Genomic DNA, 13,546 nt, shown 5'->3' on the forward strand with positions numbered 1-13,546 from the left:
ACAACACATACGTTTGTGCACACCCAGTTTGTGCAACCTAATTGTACGATAATGGTCATGGCTCTCATTGAGATGCTGCTTGGCAAATTCAAACCACCTCTTTTTCCACCGTCAGCTCTGCAGGAGCTTAAGCACCAGTAGTAAATGTCATATTCATAGACATCATTCACGCAATAACAAACACTTAACAATCTTGTTGTAAAGAACTTTTTCATATAATAGTGAAAGCCAACCCATTACATTTTCCCAGTGCAGGCCCACCCAAGCTTCCAGTGTCAGACATGGGTCAACGTAGGGTTAAATACGTTGGCATGTTACAGAGGGGTGAGGTTGTTATAGGTGACAGCCTGTTTTGTTGGGGAGGCGATGTGGCAGAGTGCCCTCTTGTACCTGTGCTACTGAGCTGTTGGTGCCAGCCCTTGTTGCTGGAGGAGGGGGCATGGAGGGCATTGGGGGTGGGAGTGTGTTGCCAGCAGTCAAAACGGGTTGAAATAATGTAATTACATCGTGTATTATTATTGGTTTTGTTAAGCTGGTAGTAACTGTCATTTTCTGGGTTAGGCCCAGGAACAAACCAAAAAAAGACCAGCTGTTAAAAGTATAGACTCAACCAACTTTCAGTAGTTATTATTTTTCCACCTTTTGTAGTTTAGCACTTTATCATTCCAGTAGAGATGTCTGTGATGGGTATATTATATTGGCATTGATAGTTGTTAATACGTCCAAGTCCTGGCCATTAGGTTGATTGTTTTTTGGGGGATAGTGCAGCGCCCTCTGAGCGCCGTCCAGTGTTTGTGCTCTTCTGTCCGATAATAATTCAATCCGTTTCTCTTCCATGCTCTCTCCCCCTGCAAGGAGCGGAAGGTACACAACCTCTGCTGTGTTTATTTGTTAGCGGTTATGCCATTTTTTTGGTTGGGTTATTTTTCCACAATTGTTTTAGCTGTGTGTGGCAAACTTTATTTTATGTGTTCTCATCTCTGTTTTCATATGGAATTTCCATGTATTCTAAGCATTACATGGGCCACAGTGCATTTGCATTAGTCGGGAAAACCGGATTTAATAGCAGTCACCATTGCTTCACTGTTGCTTCACAATAGCTTTGCTGATGCACACTAAGGCACTATAGTGCGAACAAATTGCCATATTATAGTATTATATTATATTATAATATATATTATTATATATTATATTATTATTCAGCAAGTAATCATTAATAGCACTCACTTCATCATAGACCTTCCCACAATGCATTTCTACTCACCTAACCCCAGCACATGTAAGCATTCAATCATGGAAACTTCTGTTTTGTGCTTTCCTATTTCTTTTTGGTAGCGTTTAAAAGCTTGCAAATACCATCCATTTTTCCCTTTTAGTATTGACTAGATGAGAATTTAACGTTGTTCATTTTCTATCTGAAATGTTTAATTTCAGCCTGTTGTCATTGAGTTGCTAATGTTCTGTCTTGCTGTTTTTGTTTTTTTTGTTTTAGGTTTTCATAGAGCTGAATCACATTAAAAAGTGCAATACTGTGAAGGGAGTCTTTGTCCTGGAGGAATTTGGTAATTACCCCATCTATTGATTCTAGGTCTGTACTCGACACGGCAGTAACTCAGCTTCACGACAAACGCAATGCTGACACAGAGAGATAGCAACTGTAACGACCCGGGGTTCAGTGGATTCACAACAGCTCTTGCTTACCTCGGGGCAAATATAGTCCGTGTTAGAATTAGCTAGTTTCATTTGGCAAATGAGAAGTCCAGCCCTCACAAATAGGAATGTTTGCTAATTTCATATTTATTGCTGATTTATAAAATAAGACAAAACAACCCTATTTGTGAGATTTCTGTTTTTATTTACTGTCATTTCATTTTGTCCAAAACTATTTTTTGTTTTTAACCATGAGATCTTAGGAGTCAGATCTGTCGTATTATGACGGAAGACTTGATGCACAGCTTGTTTCTGCATCAGACTTTCGTAAGGATCAAATGTTGGAAATTAGTGCTTTTGGGTAGGAAATCGTTTTAGGGTTCACTCGACCAAATAAGATGGTATGTGCATGAGAGGGAAATTCATCAAAGCCCAGAGCAAAGGGAAGCAGAGCCCCAGATCTTGTTTTAACGGTTAAAAAAAAAAAACGCTCATTAAGAGTAAAGGACACCTACGTTGATTTTATATTCTCAGCTCTCAGTTGAAGCTGAATTATCTTGAAAAATTGTTTCAATTTAGATTCCTAGGGGGTACTTGATCTGCTTGCTTGATCTTCAGGATAGAAGGATGCTAACTTGTTGGAAATGGCCACATCTGGGTTGCGTTGAGTAGGCACAAAAAAAAAAAACATTAAGAAAAGGAAAATGTGCTTTCTTAGGCATGTTCAGGTAGTATCTCAGCCATTTCAAAACCTTTTTGCTCAATGGTGCCTACTAAATGCGATTAGTGATTCCTTTCCTGAGACCAGGGCTACTATTTAGATATTTAGAGCATTTCCTTCTTGATGGTTTGTCATGGCTTATTATACTGCCATATTTGAAATCGATAAGCAGTGACCAGTGAGATTGTTAGGAGAGGCCTAGATCTGTGAGGTTATAGCCCCCATTTAATATCAGCGCTGGACTGGGTTACTGCCGTGTCTCTGTGCTGCTTTTGTAATACGTTACCCTCATCTTTGCCGCTATGAAAACCTTCATTCTCCAGCAGGTAAAGTGCTGTCAAATTTCTCTTCTCCTTTCCTCACTTAAGAGCATTCCTCCTCTCCGTTCCCACCTTCTCTCATGCCCCTCATTCTTTATGCAGAATCCCCCTCATTCCTTTCTTGTACCCTTGCCTGAGTTTCTGCCTGTCCTTCTGACAGTTTATGAAACTTTCTGCTCCTCTCCCATCACTTGAAAAAAGCAAACCCCTCTAGCGTTGTTTTTCCCTCAATGTATTGAGACGAAGAAACCTGGCGACTTGACAATGTGGGGAGCTGAGGGTTTTGAACTGCCCCCTTCCCCTCCCCATTTTTCCGACCCCTACATCTCTTTCGTACGTTCAGTTACTAATGAAAAGTCTGTCCTCCGACACTGGCTTTGAACTTGGTCTAGGGAGTTGGGCCTCATTAAAAGGACACTTCGGGATTTTAGCAATCTACTTCCCCAGTCAGATAAACTCGTGGATACCATTTTTATGTCTCTATGTCTAGTATAAAGGAAGTTAGATGTAGTTTCGTGAGCCCATAAACGCCGTCATTACGCTAGCGCTATTTAGCAATTGTTTTAGTTAGCAACTTCCTTCAAACTGCACGCAGAGACATAAAAATAGTATCCATGACTTAATCTGACAATGGGGAAGTAGATAAAGGGCCTCAATGCCAAAATGCCAAAGTATCCCTTTAACAGCTTATGTGTTTGTGACATCTTTAAGTGTTCAGTTTCTTGGTTAACACACTTTGTTTTTCCCCTATAATGTCCTGCTTAGTTTCTTTCCCATTCTCCACATTGTTTTACATTGTTATTGTTGTTGCTGTACACATTTGTTCGCACTGTGACTCATGCACAGTCTCAGATTTTCTGTATTTTCAAGCCATTCGTGTGAGTTCTTTCCTTTTCCGTGGGCCATGTATGTCCTTCTTTACACAATAATTTTGATGCCTGTATTCAAATGGTTTGCTGCTACAAACAGTTGAATCTATTCACCAAAACAAATCTAGGAACAGTAAGTAAGGGGGGCAGGAAAAAAACACTTTTTTAGGAAACAACCAAACTGTATTTTTTTTTTTTATCAGGTGAGAAACTGAGCCAACTCATACAGGTATACAGTTTGACATGTACCACAAGGATAAAGCTGGCGGCAAGCTAGAAGCGAAGTTGAAGTTTGGGTGGTTCTCGCAAACGAAGCATAATAAACAAACTAGCCAGCTTTTTGTCAGAGCTGTTTGCCACTCGCTGTGGACTGGGCAGATGAAATTCTCTAACTTTGTGAACTCATCTCTGGTGAACTATGCAGACAGTCATGAAGATGGTAGTCCGGTATGCAGACATGGTGGAAACATAACCAAACTGTCCCTAAGTTTTATTCACACACAAGCAGTTTTCCATAGTTAGCTTTAAAGATGATAGCTAGCTACGTAACTTAGCTGTGGCTGTTTGCCAGTCAGCATAGCTTGTAGAAAACGATGCTTTTTGCCCTGGGATAGTGCGACGCTAGCCCCTGTGTCTTTGGTCAAAAAGACATGCAAGCCGTTGATTCACTGTGAACACCTCAATTCCACAGCAACCAGAATAATGGTGAATATATCTAGTAGTAAAGATGTGTGTGGTTTCTACTAGAAAAAATTAATAATAATACAATATTAGTAATGTATATGCATTCACTAGAAAAGACATTGACATAAGTATAGAATAGGTAATATGCATAAAAGGAAAATAATATGCATAAATAGTCAAAAGGAATGTATACATAAACATAATGGCAATAATACGTAAGAAATAGACATACATAATAAGTGGCTGTGATGTATACATAATAGGTGATACACGTAAACAATATGCATACATTGGTTGCAATAATAAACTGTGCCACTAGGCTGCAGACGAGCCCTGTAATAGCTCTAATTGCAAAGGCTGACTGACATCCGGGAAGATTCCGGAAAGGGCGGCGCTAGAGAATGACAACTCTTAATGGCTGCGTTACCCATAGCTGGCTAGCTAGTTTGGTAAATTACTCTAATGCATTTCTGAATTCCAAAACATATGTTTATGAGTCTAGCTACGTTTTATAGGCTCCTCACTACGAGACTACGCCAATTTTCCAATGCTAAAATCAATGTCGTTTATATATTTTTTAGCAAGCTAGGTTCACAATGTTTTCTAACATGCCGAAAATGCAGCCTTGTTGATTTAAATGTAAAACTTTGTGGCCACCAGAGTTTGACATGTGACTACAGATTGAATTGTGGGTGATATCCTGATACCCTGCAAGTGACCAAAGTTCTTCACTCGCTCAGATGGCAGTCAAACTGCATCCAGTTTCACTGGGGATTCCCAGAGGGAAAATTGCTAGACCAAGGGCTGAGTGGGTAAAAAATAACGTGTTTGGACTGCAGCCTAGTGGGTGCCGTATTTCCCCATAGAGAATAACAGGCATAAATGGCGAACTGCCTAAATGGCCTGCAGTTACATACAACACTGTAGAATAGGAATTTACAGGTACAAATAACATGCATACATGGTAACAAAATGGATAGAAGTAGCAAAAGAGATAGAAGTAAGATTATATGGAATATAAACCTGTACAAGATACTGTTGTCAATGACCACGGCTTACCACAACAGTGAATAGACCAGTTAGAGGAACCTTAATGGAAGCCTACATAATATACAGCTTAACAAGGAACGTGAACTATACGTCGTAACCCAATACTGATATATTAATTTGTAATAGACAATATATAAAAATGAGTAGCAAGGCTACATTAACTGGGAACTAGCATAGGCTAACCAGCATAAGTTAGCAAGGCAAGATAGCAATGATGCAGTAGAATGTTTCAGGAGTTATAACTTGGTTTATCTGTGGTGATTATACAACAGGCATAGCAAAAAAATTCTAATCAGATTACAGGCATAGCGATAAAAAATAAAAAATGTTTAACACCACTTTGTTTTCTCAATCACATTCAATTCAGCATTGGACAAAAGACGCGTTTAAGTTTGTTCCACCTGAGTGAGTCTGACCACAAGTCAGAGACCACTATAATGATGCACCAAATGCGTTTGGATACTTTTTGTCTTCTACTCTGTAGCGGTGCATGGGTAATATCACTGGGGAAGCCAAGCCAGGAAAAAAAGCCATATTACAACCTATGTGTTGTGATATTTGCATTGTTTGCTCTGTAACCCCCCCACCCCCACCCCACACACACACATTCTGAAATAGCATTTTTGTCCCACCCACTTTTATCATTGGAATGTGAAACAAAACGAGGCAACGGGGTGCTTTAGAACCATGTGGATGCCTCCGAACGGTCGGGTAGGCTGTTTGGATTATTTATCCGAATGGATTAAAAATGTGTCCCCTTCACTTCTAAAACCAAAGTTGCGCCCCTGAATTCAACCACTTTTGTTTCATCACAAAACCGGAGAGTAACCTCTGTCTGTTGAAGTCCACAAAGCATACTGCATGTAACAAACAGTCACATGACCTACAGCATGGTCAAGCAAGTTGATGTTTACTAAATTTTCGGACTACTAAACAAATATTGATTAAAAATAAAGGAGCCGTTACCACAAGTTGCAAAGAAAACGGGAGCTGCCTCCACTATTCCAACACCATTTCAACATCATCAAATCATCTATGCTTAGTCTAATACAGTGACAACTAAAAGATACCAAAAACAATTTAGTCCAATCAACGTAAGCTAAATATGATGTGGCTGTCCATGGTTTTATTTGTGTGTGTGAGAATGCAGAAAAAACATGTTGACTCAACCTACTACAAGCATTTCACTACACCCGCAATAACATCTGCTAAATATGTGTATGTGACCAATAAAATTTGAAACGTCAATGACATCCTCTCATGTTGAAAAAACAGTCTGACTATCATACAATATACGCTTTTATTTGTTCTTATCCTAGGCTACCTAGCTAAAATGCTTGCTCGCTAGCCTAACTTCCTTTCGTGGGAAACGTTAGCTAGTTTACATTAGCCTTCTCCGTATAGCTACATAGCTCTTTAACTATCATCCTCTCAGTCCAGGGTAACAATGTATGAATTTATGGTTGGATCAGAATTGCCTTTATAATTATTGCCTAGTACGGAGAAGTAAATAAAAAACAAAGTCCAAATCCCCATCTCCATCCATGACAAGGAAAGGGCTAATTTTAGCAAGCTAGCCACTGGAGAACAACAACTCGAGATGCAACAATTCAAATCATCACATTTTATTTGTCATGAATACAACAGGTGAATACAGTGAAATGCTTATTTACAAGCCCTTAACCAAAAATGCAGTTAAGAAAAAAAAGTGTTGAAGTATTGACTAAAATAAACTGAATTTAAAAAATAACAAATAATTAAGGAGCAACAATAAAATAACAGTGAGGCTATATACAGGGGGTACCGGTACAGAGTCGATGTGCGGGGTAATTGAGGAATGTAGGTAGAGGTAAAGTGGCTATGCGTGGATAATACAGAGAGTAGCAGCAGTGTTAAAATGGGGGGTGGGGACAATGCAAATAGTCTGGGTAGCCATTTGATTAGCTGTTCAGGAGTCGTATGGCTTGGGGGTAGAAGCTGTTAAGAAGCCTTTTGGACCTGGACTTGTCTCTCCGGTGTCTTTGGCAATTTGTTGGGCCTTCCTCTGATACCGCTTAGTATAGAGGTCCTGGATGGCAGGAAGGTTGGCGCCAGTGATGTACTGGGCCGTACACACTACCCTCTAGTGCCTTGCGGTTGGAGGCCGAGCAGTTGCCATACCAGGCAGTGACGCAACCATTCAGGATGCTCTCGATGGTGCAGCTGTAGAACTCTTTTTCTTCTCTTTTTTTTCCTGAGGACCCATGCCAAATCTTTTCAGTCTCCTGAGGGGGAATAGGTGTTGTCGTGCCCCCTTCACAACTGTCTTGGTGTGTTTGGACCATGATAGTTTGTTGATGTGGACACCAAGGAACTCAACCTGCTCCACTACAGCCCTGTCGATGAGAATGGGGGTGTTTTCGGTCCTCCTTTTTCTGTTGTCCACAAACATCTCCTTTGTCTTGATCATGTTTAGGGAGAGGTTGTTATCCTGGCACCACACTGCCAGGTTTCTGACCTCCTCCCTATAGGCTGTCTCATCGTTGTCTGTGATCAGGCCTACCACTGTTGTGTCGTCGGCAAACTTAATGATGGTGTTGGAGTCGTGCTTGGCCGTGCAGTCATGGGTGAACAGGTAGTACAGGAGGGGACTGAGCACGCACCCCTGGGGGGCCCCCGTGTTGAGGATCAGCGTGATGGATGTGGTGTTACCTACCCTTACCACCTGGGGGTGGCCCGTCAGGAAATCCAGGATCCAGTTGCAGAGGGAGTTGTTGAGTCCCAGGGTCCTTAGCTTAGTGATGAGCTTTGAGTGCACTATGGTGTTGAACGCTGAGCTGTAGTCAATGAATAGCATTCTCACATAGGTGTTCCTTTTCTCCAGGTGGGAAAGGGCAGTGTGGAGTGTAATAGAGATTGCATCATCTGTGGATCTGTTGGGGCGGTATGCAAATTGGAGTGGGTCTAGGGTTTCTGGGATAATGGTGTTGATGTGAGCCTTTGAAATCACTACATGGCTACAGATGTGAGTGCTATGGGTCAGTAGTCATTTAGGCAGGTTACCTTGGTGTTCTTGGGCACAGGGATTATGGTGGTCTGCTTGAAACATGTCAGGGAGAGGTTTAAAATGTCAGTGAAGACACTTGCCAGTTGGTCAGCGCATGCTCGGAGTACACGGCCTGGTAATCCGTCTGGCCCTGTGGCCTTGTGAATGTTGACCTGTTTAAAACTTCTTAACGCTACCCATCCCTTAAGCGGGATAATTGTCATCAGCAACCGCTGAATAGCATAGCGCCTCAGTCAAATAATATTACTAAAAATATTCATATTCATGAAATCACAAGTGCAATATTGCAAAACACAGTTTAGCCTTTTGTTAATCGATCTGTTGTCTCAGATTTTGAAATTATGCTTTACAGGGAAAGCAATCCAAGCGTTTAAGTTTATCGATCGCATGACAAAACATTAAGTACACTTAGCATCAGGTAGCTTGGTCACGAAAATCAGAAAAGCAATCAAATTAATCGTTTACCTTTGATGATCTTCGGATGTTTTCACTCACGAGACTCCCAGTTATACAACAAATGTTCCTTTTGTTCCATAAAGATTATTTTTATATCCAAAATACCTCCGTTTGTTTGGCGCATTATGTTCAGAAATCCACAGGAAAGAGCGGTCACGACAACGCAGACAAATTCCAAATAATATCCGTAATGTCCACAGAAACATGTCAAACGTTTTTATAGTCAATCCTCAGGTTGTTTTTAAAATATATAATCGATAAAATATCAACCGCAAATGTCTTTCACAGTAGGAGAGGAAAAAACAATAGCTGTCCAAATTCTGTTGAGCGAGCAAAACTCATGTGACCACTTGGCGCGATGTTATCATTCTGGCTCATTTTTCAAAATAAAAGCCTGAAACTATGTCTGAAGACTGTTGACACCTTGAGGAAGCGATAGGAAAAGGAATCTAGTTGATATCCCTTTTAAATGGAGCAATGGAAGGCTATGGAACACTGAGTTTTCAAAATAGAAGCCACTTCCTGGTTTGATTTTTCTCAGGGTTTCGCCTGCAATATCAGTTCTGTTATACTCAAAGACAATATTATGATAGTTTTGGAAACTTTAGAGTGTTTTCTATCCTAATATGTCAATTATATGCATATTCTTGCATCTGGTCCTGAGAAATAGGCTGTTTACTTTGGGAACGTTATTTTTCCAAACATAAAAATAGTGCCCCCTAGCTTCAAGAGGTTTAAGGCTATGGAGAGTGTGATCACACAGTCGTCCGGAACAGCTGAAGCTCTCATGCATGCTTCAGTGTTGCTTGTCTCGTAGTGAGCATGGAAGTTATTTAGCTCGTCTGGTAGGCTTCTGTCACTGGGCAGCTCGCGGCTGTGCTCCCCTTTGTAGTCTGTAATAGTTTACAAGCCCTGCTACATCCAACGAGCGACGGAGCTGGTTTAGTACGATTCAATCTTAGTCCTCTATTGATGCTTTGCCTGTTTGATGTTTCGTCGGAGGGCATAGATTGTTTTCCTATAAGCGTCCAGGTTAGAGTCACTCTCCTTGAAAGCGGCAGCTCTACCATTTAGCTCAGTGCGGATGTTGCCTGTAATCCATGGCTTCTGGGGTATGTATGTAGAGTCACTGTGGGGACGACGTCATCGATGCACTTATTGATGAAGCTAGTGACTGATGTGGTGTACTCCTCAATGCCATCGGAAGAATCCCGGAACATATTCCAGTCTGTGCTAGAAAAATAGTCCTGTAGCTTAGCATCTGCATCATCTGACCACTTCCTTATTGAGTGAGTCACTTGTACTTCCTGCTTTAGTTTTTGCTTATAAGCAGGAATCAGGAGGATAGAGTAATGGTCATATTTGCCAAATGGAGGGTGAGGGAGAGCTTGTACACGTCTCTGTGTGTGGAGTAAAAGTGGTCTAGGGTTTTTTTTTTCTCTCTGGTTGCACATTTAATATGCTGGTAGAAATGATGTAAAACGGATTTAAGTTTCCCTGCATTAAAGTCCCTGGCCACTAGAAGCGCCGCCTCTGGATTATCATTTTCTTGTTTGCTTATGTCCTTATGCAGCTCTTTGAGTGCTGCCTTAGTGCCAGCATCGGTTTGTGGTGGTAAATGGACAGCTACGAAAAATATAGATGATTAACACTCAAGTAGTCTTGTCTACAGCTTATCATGAGATGCTCTACCTCAGGCAAGCAAAACCTTGAGACTGCCTTAATATTAGATTTTGTGCATTAGTTGTTATTTACAAATAGACACAGACCGCCACCCCTTGTCTTGCCAGAGGCAGCTGTTCTATTTTGCCGATGGACTGAAATCCCCGCCAGCTGTATGTTATCCATGTCGTCTTTCAGCCACGACTCGGTGAAACATAAGATATTACAGTTTTTAATGTCCCGTTGTTAGGATAGTCTTGATCTGAGCTCATCCATTTTGTAATTCAATGATTGCATGTTGGCTAATAGGACTGATGGTAGAGGGGGATTACTCACTCGCAGTCGGATCCTAACAAGGCACCCCGACCTACGTCCCCGATATCTCTGTCTCTTCTTCATGCAAATTCCGGGGATTTGGGCCTTGTCGGGTGTCTGAAGAAAATCCTTTGCGTCCGACTAGTTAAAGAAAAAATCTTCATCCAGTACGAGGTGAGTAATCGCAGTCCTGATATCCAGAAGCTCTTTTCCATCATAAGAGACAGTGGCAGAAACATTATGTACAAAATAAGTTACAAATAACGCAAAAAAACACACAATTGATTAGGATCCCGTAAAAACGGCAGCCATCTCCTCCGGCGCCATCTCTACATCAATTCAAGTTGTTTCTATCAATTACGTAATTTTCTTGATTCGCCCAGGAGCTTTCAAAGTTGAGCTCACTCAGTTCAGCGCCACGCTGATTGGCTATTATTTTATTTACAAAATATCAAGGGAGGTCAAATGCTCGCTGGCTTCCCTTGCATTCAATGCTACGGGTGGCAACAATGTCATACTCTAAGACCAGACAGCATCAGATACAGTGGGGAGAACAAGTATTTGATACACTACTGATTTTTCAGGTTTTCCTACTTACAAAGCATGTAGAGATCTGTAATTTTTATCATAGGTACACTTCAACTGTGAGATATGGAATCTAAAACAAAAATCCAGAAAATCACATTGTATGATTTTTAAGTAAATAATTTGCATTTTATTGCATGACATAAGTATTTGACCCATCAGAAAAGCAGAACTTAATATTTGGTACAGAAACCTTTTGTTTGCAATTACAGAGATCATACGTTTCCTGTAGTTCTTGACCAGGTTTGCACACACTGCAGCAGGGATTTTGGCCCACTCCTCCATACAGACCTTCTCCAGATCCTTCAGGTTTCAGGGCTGTCTCCAGGCAATACAGACTTTCAGCTCCCTCCAAAGATTTTCTATTGGGTTCAGGTCTGGAGACTGGCTAGGCCAATCCAGGACCTTGATATGCTTCTTACGGAGCCACTCCTTAGTTGCCCTGGCTGTGTGTTTCGGATCGTTGTCATGCTGGAAGACCCAGCCACGACCCATCTTCAATGCTCTTACTGAGGGAAGGAGGTTGTTGGCCAAGATCTCATGATACATGGCCCCATCCATCCTCCCCTCAATATGGTGCAGTCGTCCTGTCCCCTTTGCAGAAAAGCATTCCCCAAAGAATGATGTCTCCACCTCCATGCTTCACGGTTGGGATGGTGTTCTTGGGGTTGTACTCATCCTTCTTCTTCCTCCAAACACGGCAAGTGGAGTTTAGACCAAAAAGCTCTATTTTGTCTCATCAGACCACATGACCTATTCCCATTCCTCCTCTGGATCATCCAGATGGTCATTGGCAAACTTCAGACGGGCCTGGACATGCGCTGGCTTGACCAGGGGGACCTTGCGTGAGCTGCAGGATTTTAATCCATGACGGCGTAGTGTGTTACTAATGGTTTTCTTTGAGACTGTGGTCCCAGCTCTCTTCAGGTCATTGACCAGGTCCTGCCGTGTAGTTCTGGGCTGATCCCACACCTTCCTCGTGATCATTAATGCCCCACTAGGTGAGATCTTGCATGGAGCCCCAGACCGAGGGTGATTGACCGTCATCTTGAATTTAATAAATAAAATAAAATGCAAATGAATTACTTAAATCATACAATGTGATTTTCTGGAATTTGAAGTTGTACCTATGATAAAAATTACAGACCTCTACATGCTTTGTAAGTAGGAAAACCTGCAAAATCGGCAGTGTATCAAATACTTGTTCTCTCCACTGTAGATGTCCTACACATACAGAGACAGAGGGGCACTGTGTTGCTCTCTCGGGTGCTTTCTACATTCAGCCTCTTGCAAATTGATGGAAAATTATGAAAAGACTAAAGATACATATATTTTTGGTAAATTTTTCAGGGAAGCCTGGCTTACCTTGGCGTCCATGAATACACACCACTGCTTCAAATGCCCCGTAAGGGGTAAGTAATCCAAAAGTAACTGAAAGTAATCAGATTATGTTACTGAGTTTGGGAAATCCAAAAGGTACGTTACTGATTACAATTTTGGACCGGTAGTAATTGTAGCGGATTACATTTACAAAGTAACCTATCCAACCCTGCACGTGACTGAGTTAGAAGGGGATTCTTCACCTAGCTAGCTAGTTATTAGCTGGCTAGCTACCTACAGTGGCTTTCTTAGCGCATTATTGAACTTCGCTTCGCAAACACTATAATTTGAGAGGGTTTATGAAGAACATATTTTATGTCTGCAAGAACCACCCAAAGTTGCAATTCGATTCTACTGTCCCTCCCCCTTAAATATCAAATATATTTGCTAGACCTAGCAGTAGCAGAAATGTAATGTTGACAATACCACACTTTTTCAGATAGTATATGAAAGTATCCACCGTCTTGGACTTCAGGTTTTTATCATGCCCAAGTAAAGCGTGTCGGTGTTTTGATTTGGTCCAATATAGCATATACCCAAAGCAAATCGGGTAGCATCATTTTCGAGATAAGTGTCAACTCTGAACCAGTTCAGTACTTGTGGACTCTCTTGGCCCACAGCCTCTTTTGCGCACCCTCTCATAGTCTGAAAACATTGGTCACATGCTACACCCCCTGCTACCCCCAGCTCTCACTTTTTCTTAAAAGGAGGTTTCAACCTCTTGAATCCTTTGTTTTGTCTCTTGCACCTGCACTTGTAGTTCCTGAAACTAAAGAAGTGGTGATCCACAAGTACAAGACACCCATGG

At 41.4% G+C, this 13,546-nt stretch overlaps 1 protein-coding gene across 24 annotated transcripts in view; it reads left to right on the plus strand.

Moving 5' to 3' along the window:
• LOC112248989 (MAP kinase-activating death domain protein) overlaps positions 1 to 13,546 on the plus strand; it is an 83,458-nt gene that overhangs the window by 69,025 nt on the left and 887 nt on the right. For 16 of the 24 annotated variants that reach the window (XM_024418493.2, XM_024418506.2, XM_024418496.2 and 13 more), the window contains 3 exons: positions 856 to 864; positions 1,493 to 1,562; positions 13,499 to 13,545. In XM_024418493.2, coding sequence (XP_024274261.1) covers positions 856 to 864; positions 1,493 to 1,562; positions 13,499 to 13,545 — 126 coding nt within the window. Of the gene's footprint in view, positions 1 to 855; positions 865 to 1,492; positions 1,563 to 5,778; positions 5,818 to 13,498; position 13,546 lie in introns of those variants that run through there. The other 8 variants (XM_024418498.2, XM_024418512.2, XM_024418513.2 and 5 more) reach the window with 4 other exon arrangements.

Source organism: Oncorhynchus tshawytscha, linkage group LG04 (genome assembly GCF_018296145.1).
Source record: "Oncorhynchus tshawytscha isolate Ot180627B linkage group LG04, Otsh_v2.0, whole genome shotgun sequence".
NCBI classification, from domain to species: domain Eukaryota; kingdom Metazoa; phylum Chordata; class Actinopteri; order Salmoniformes; family Salmonidae; genus Oncorhynchus; species Oncorhynchus tshawytscha.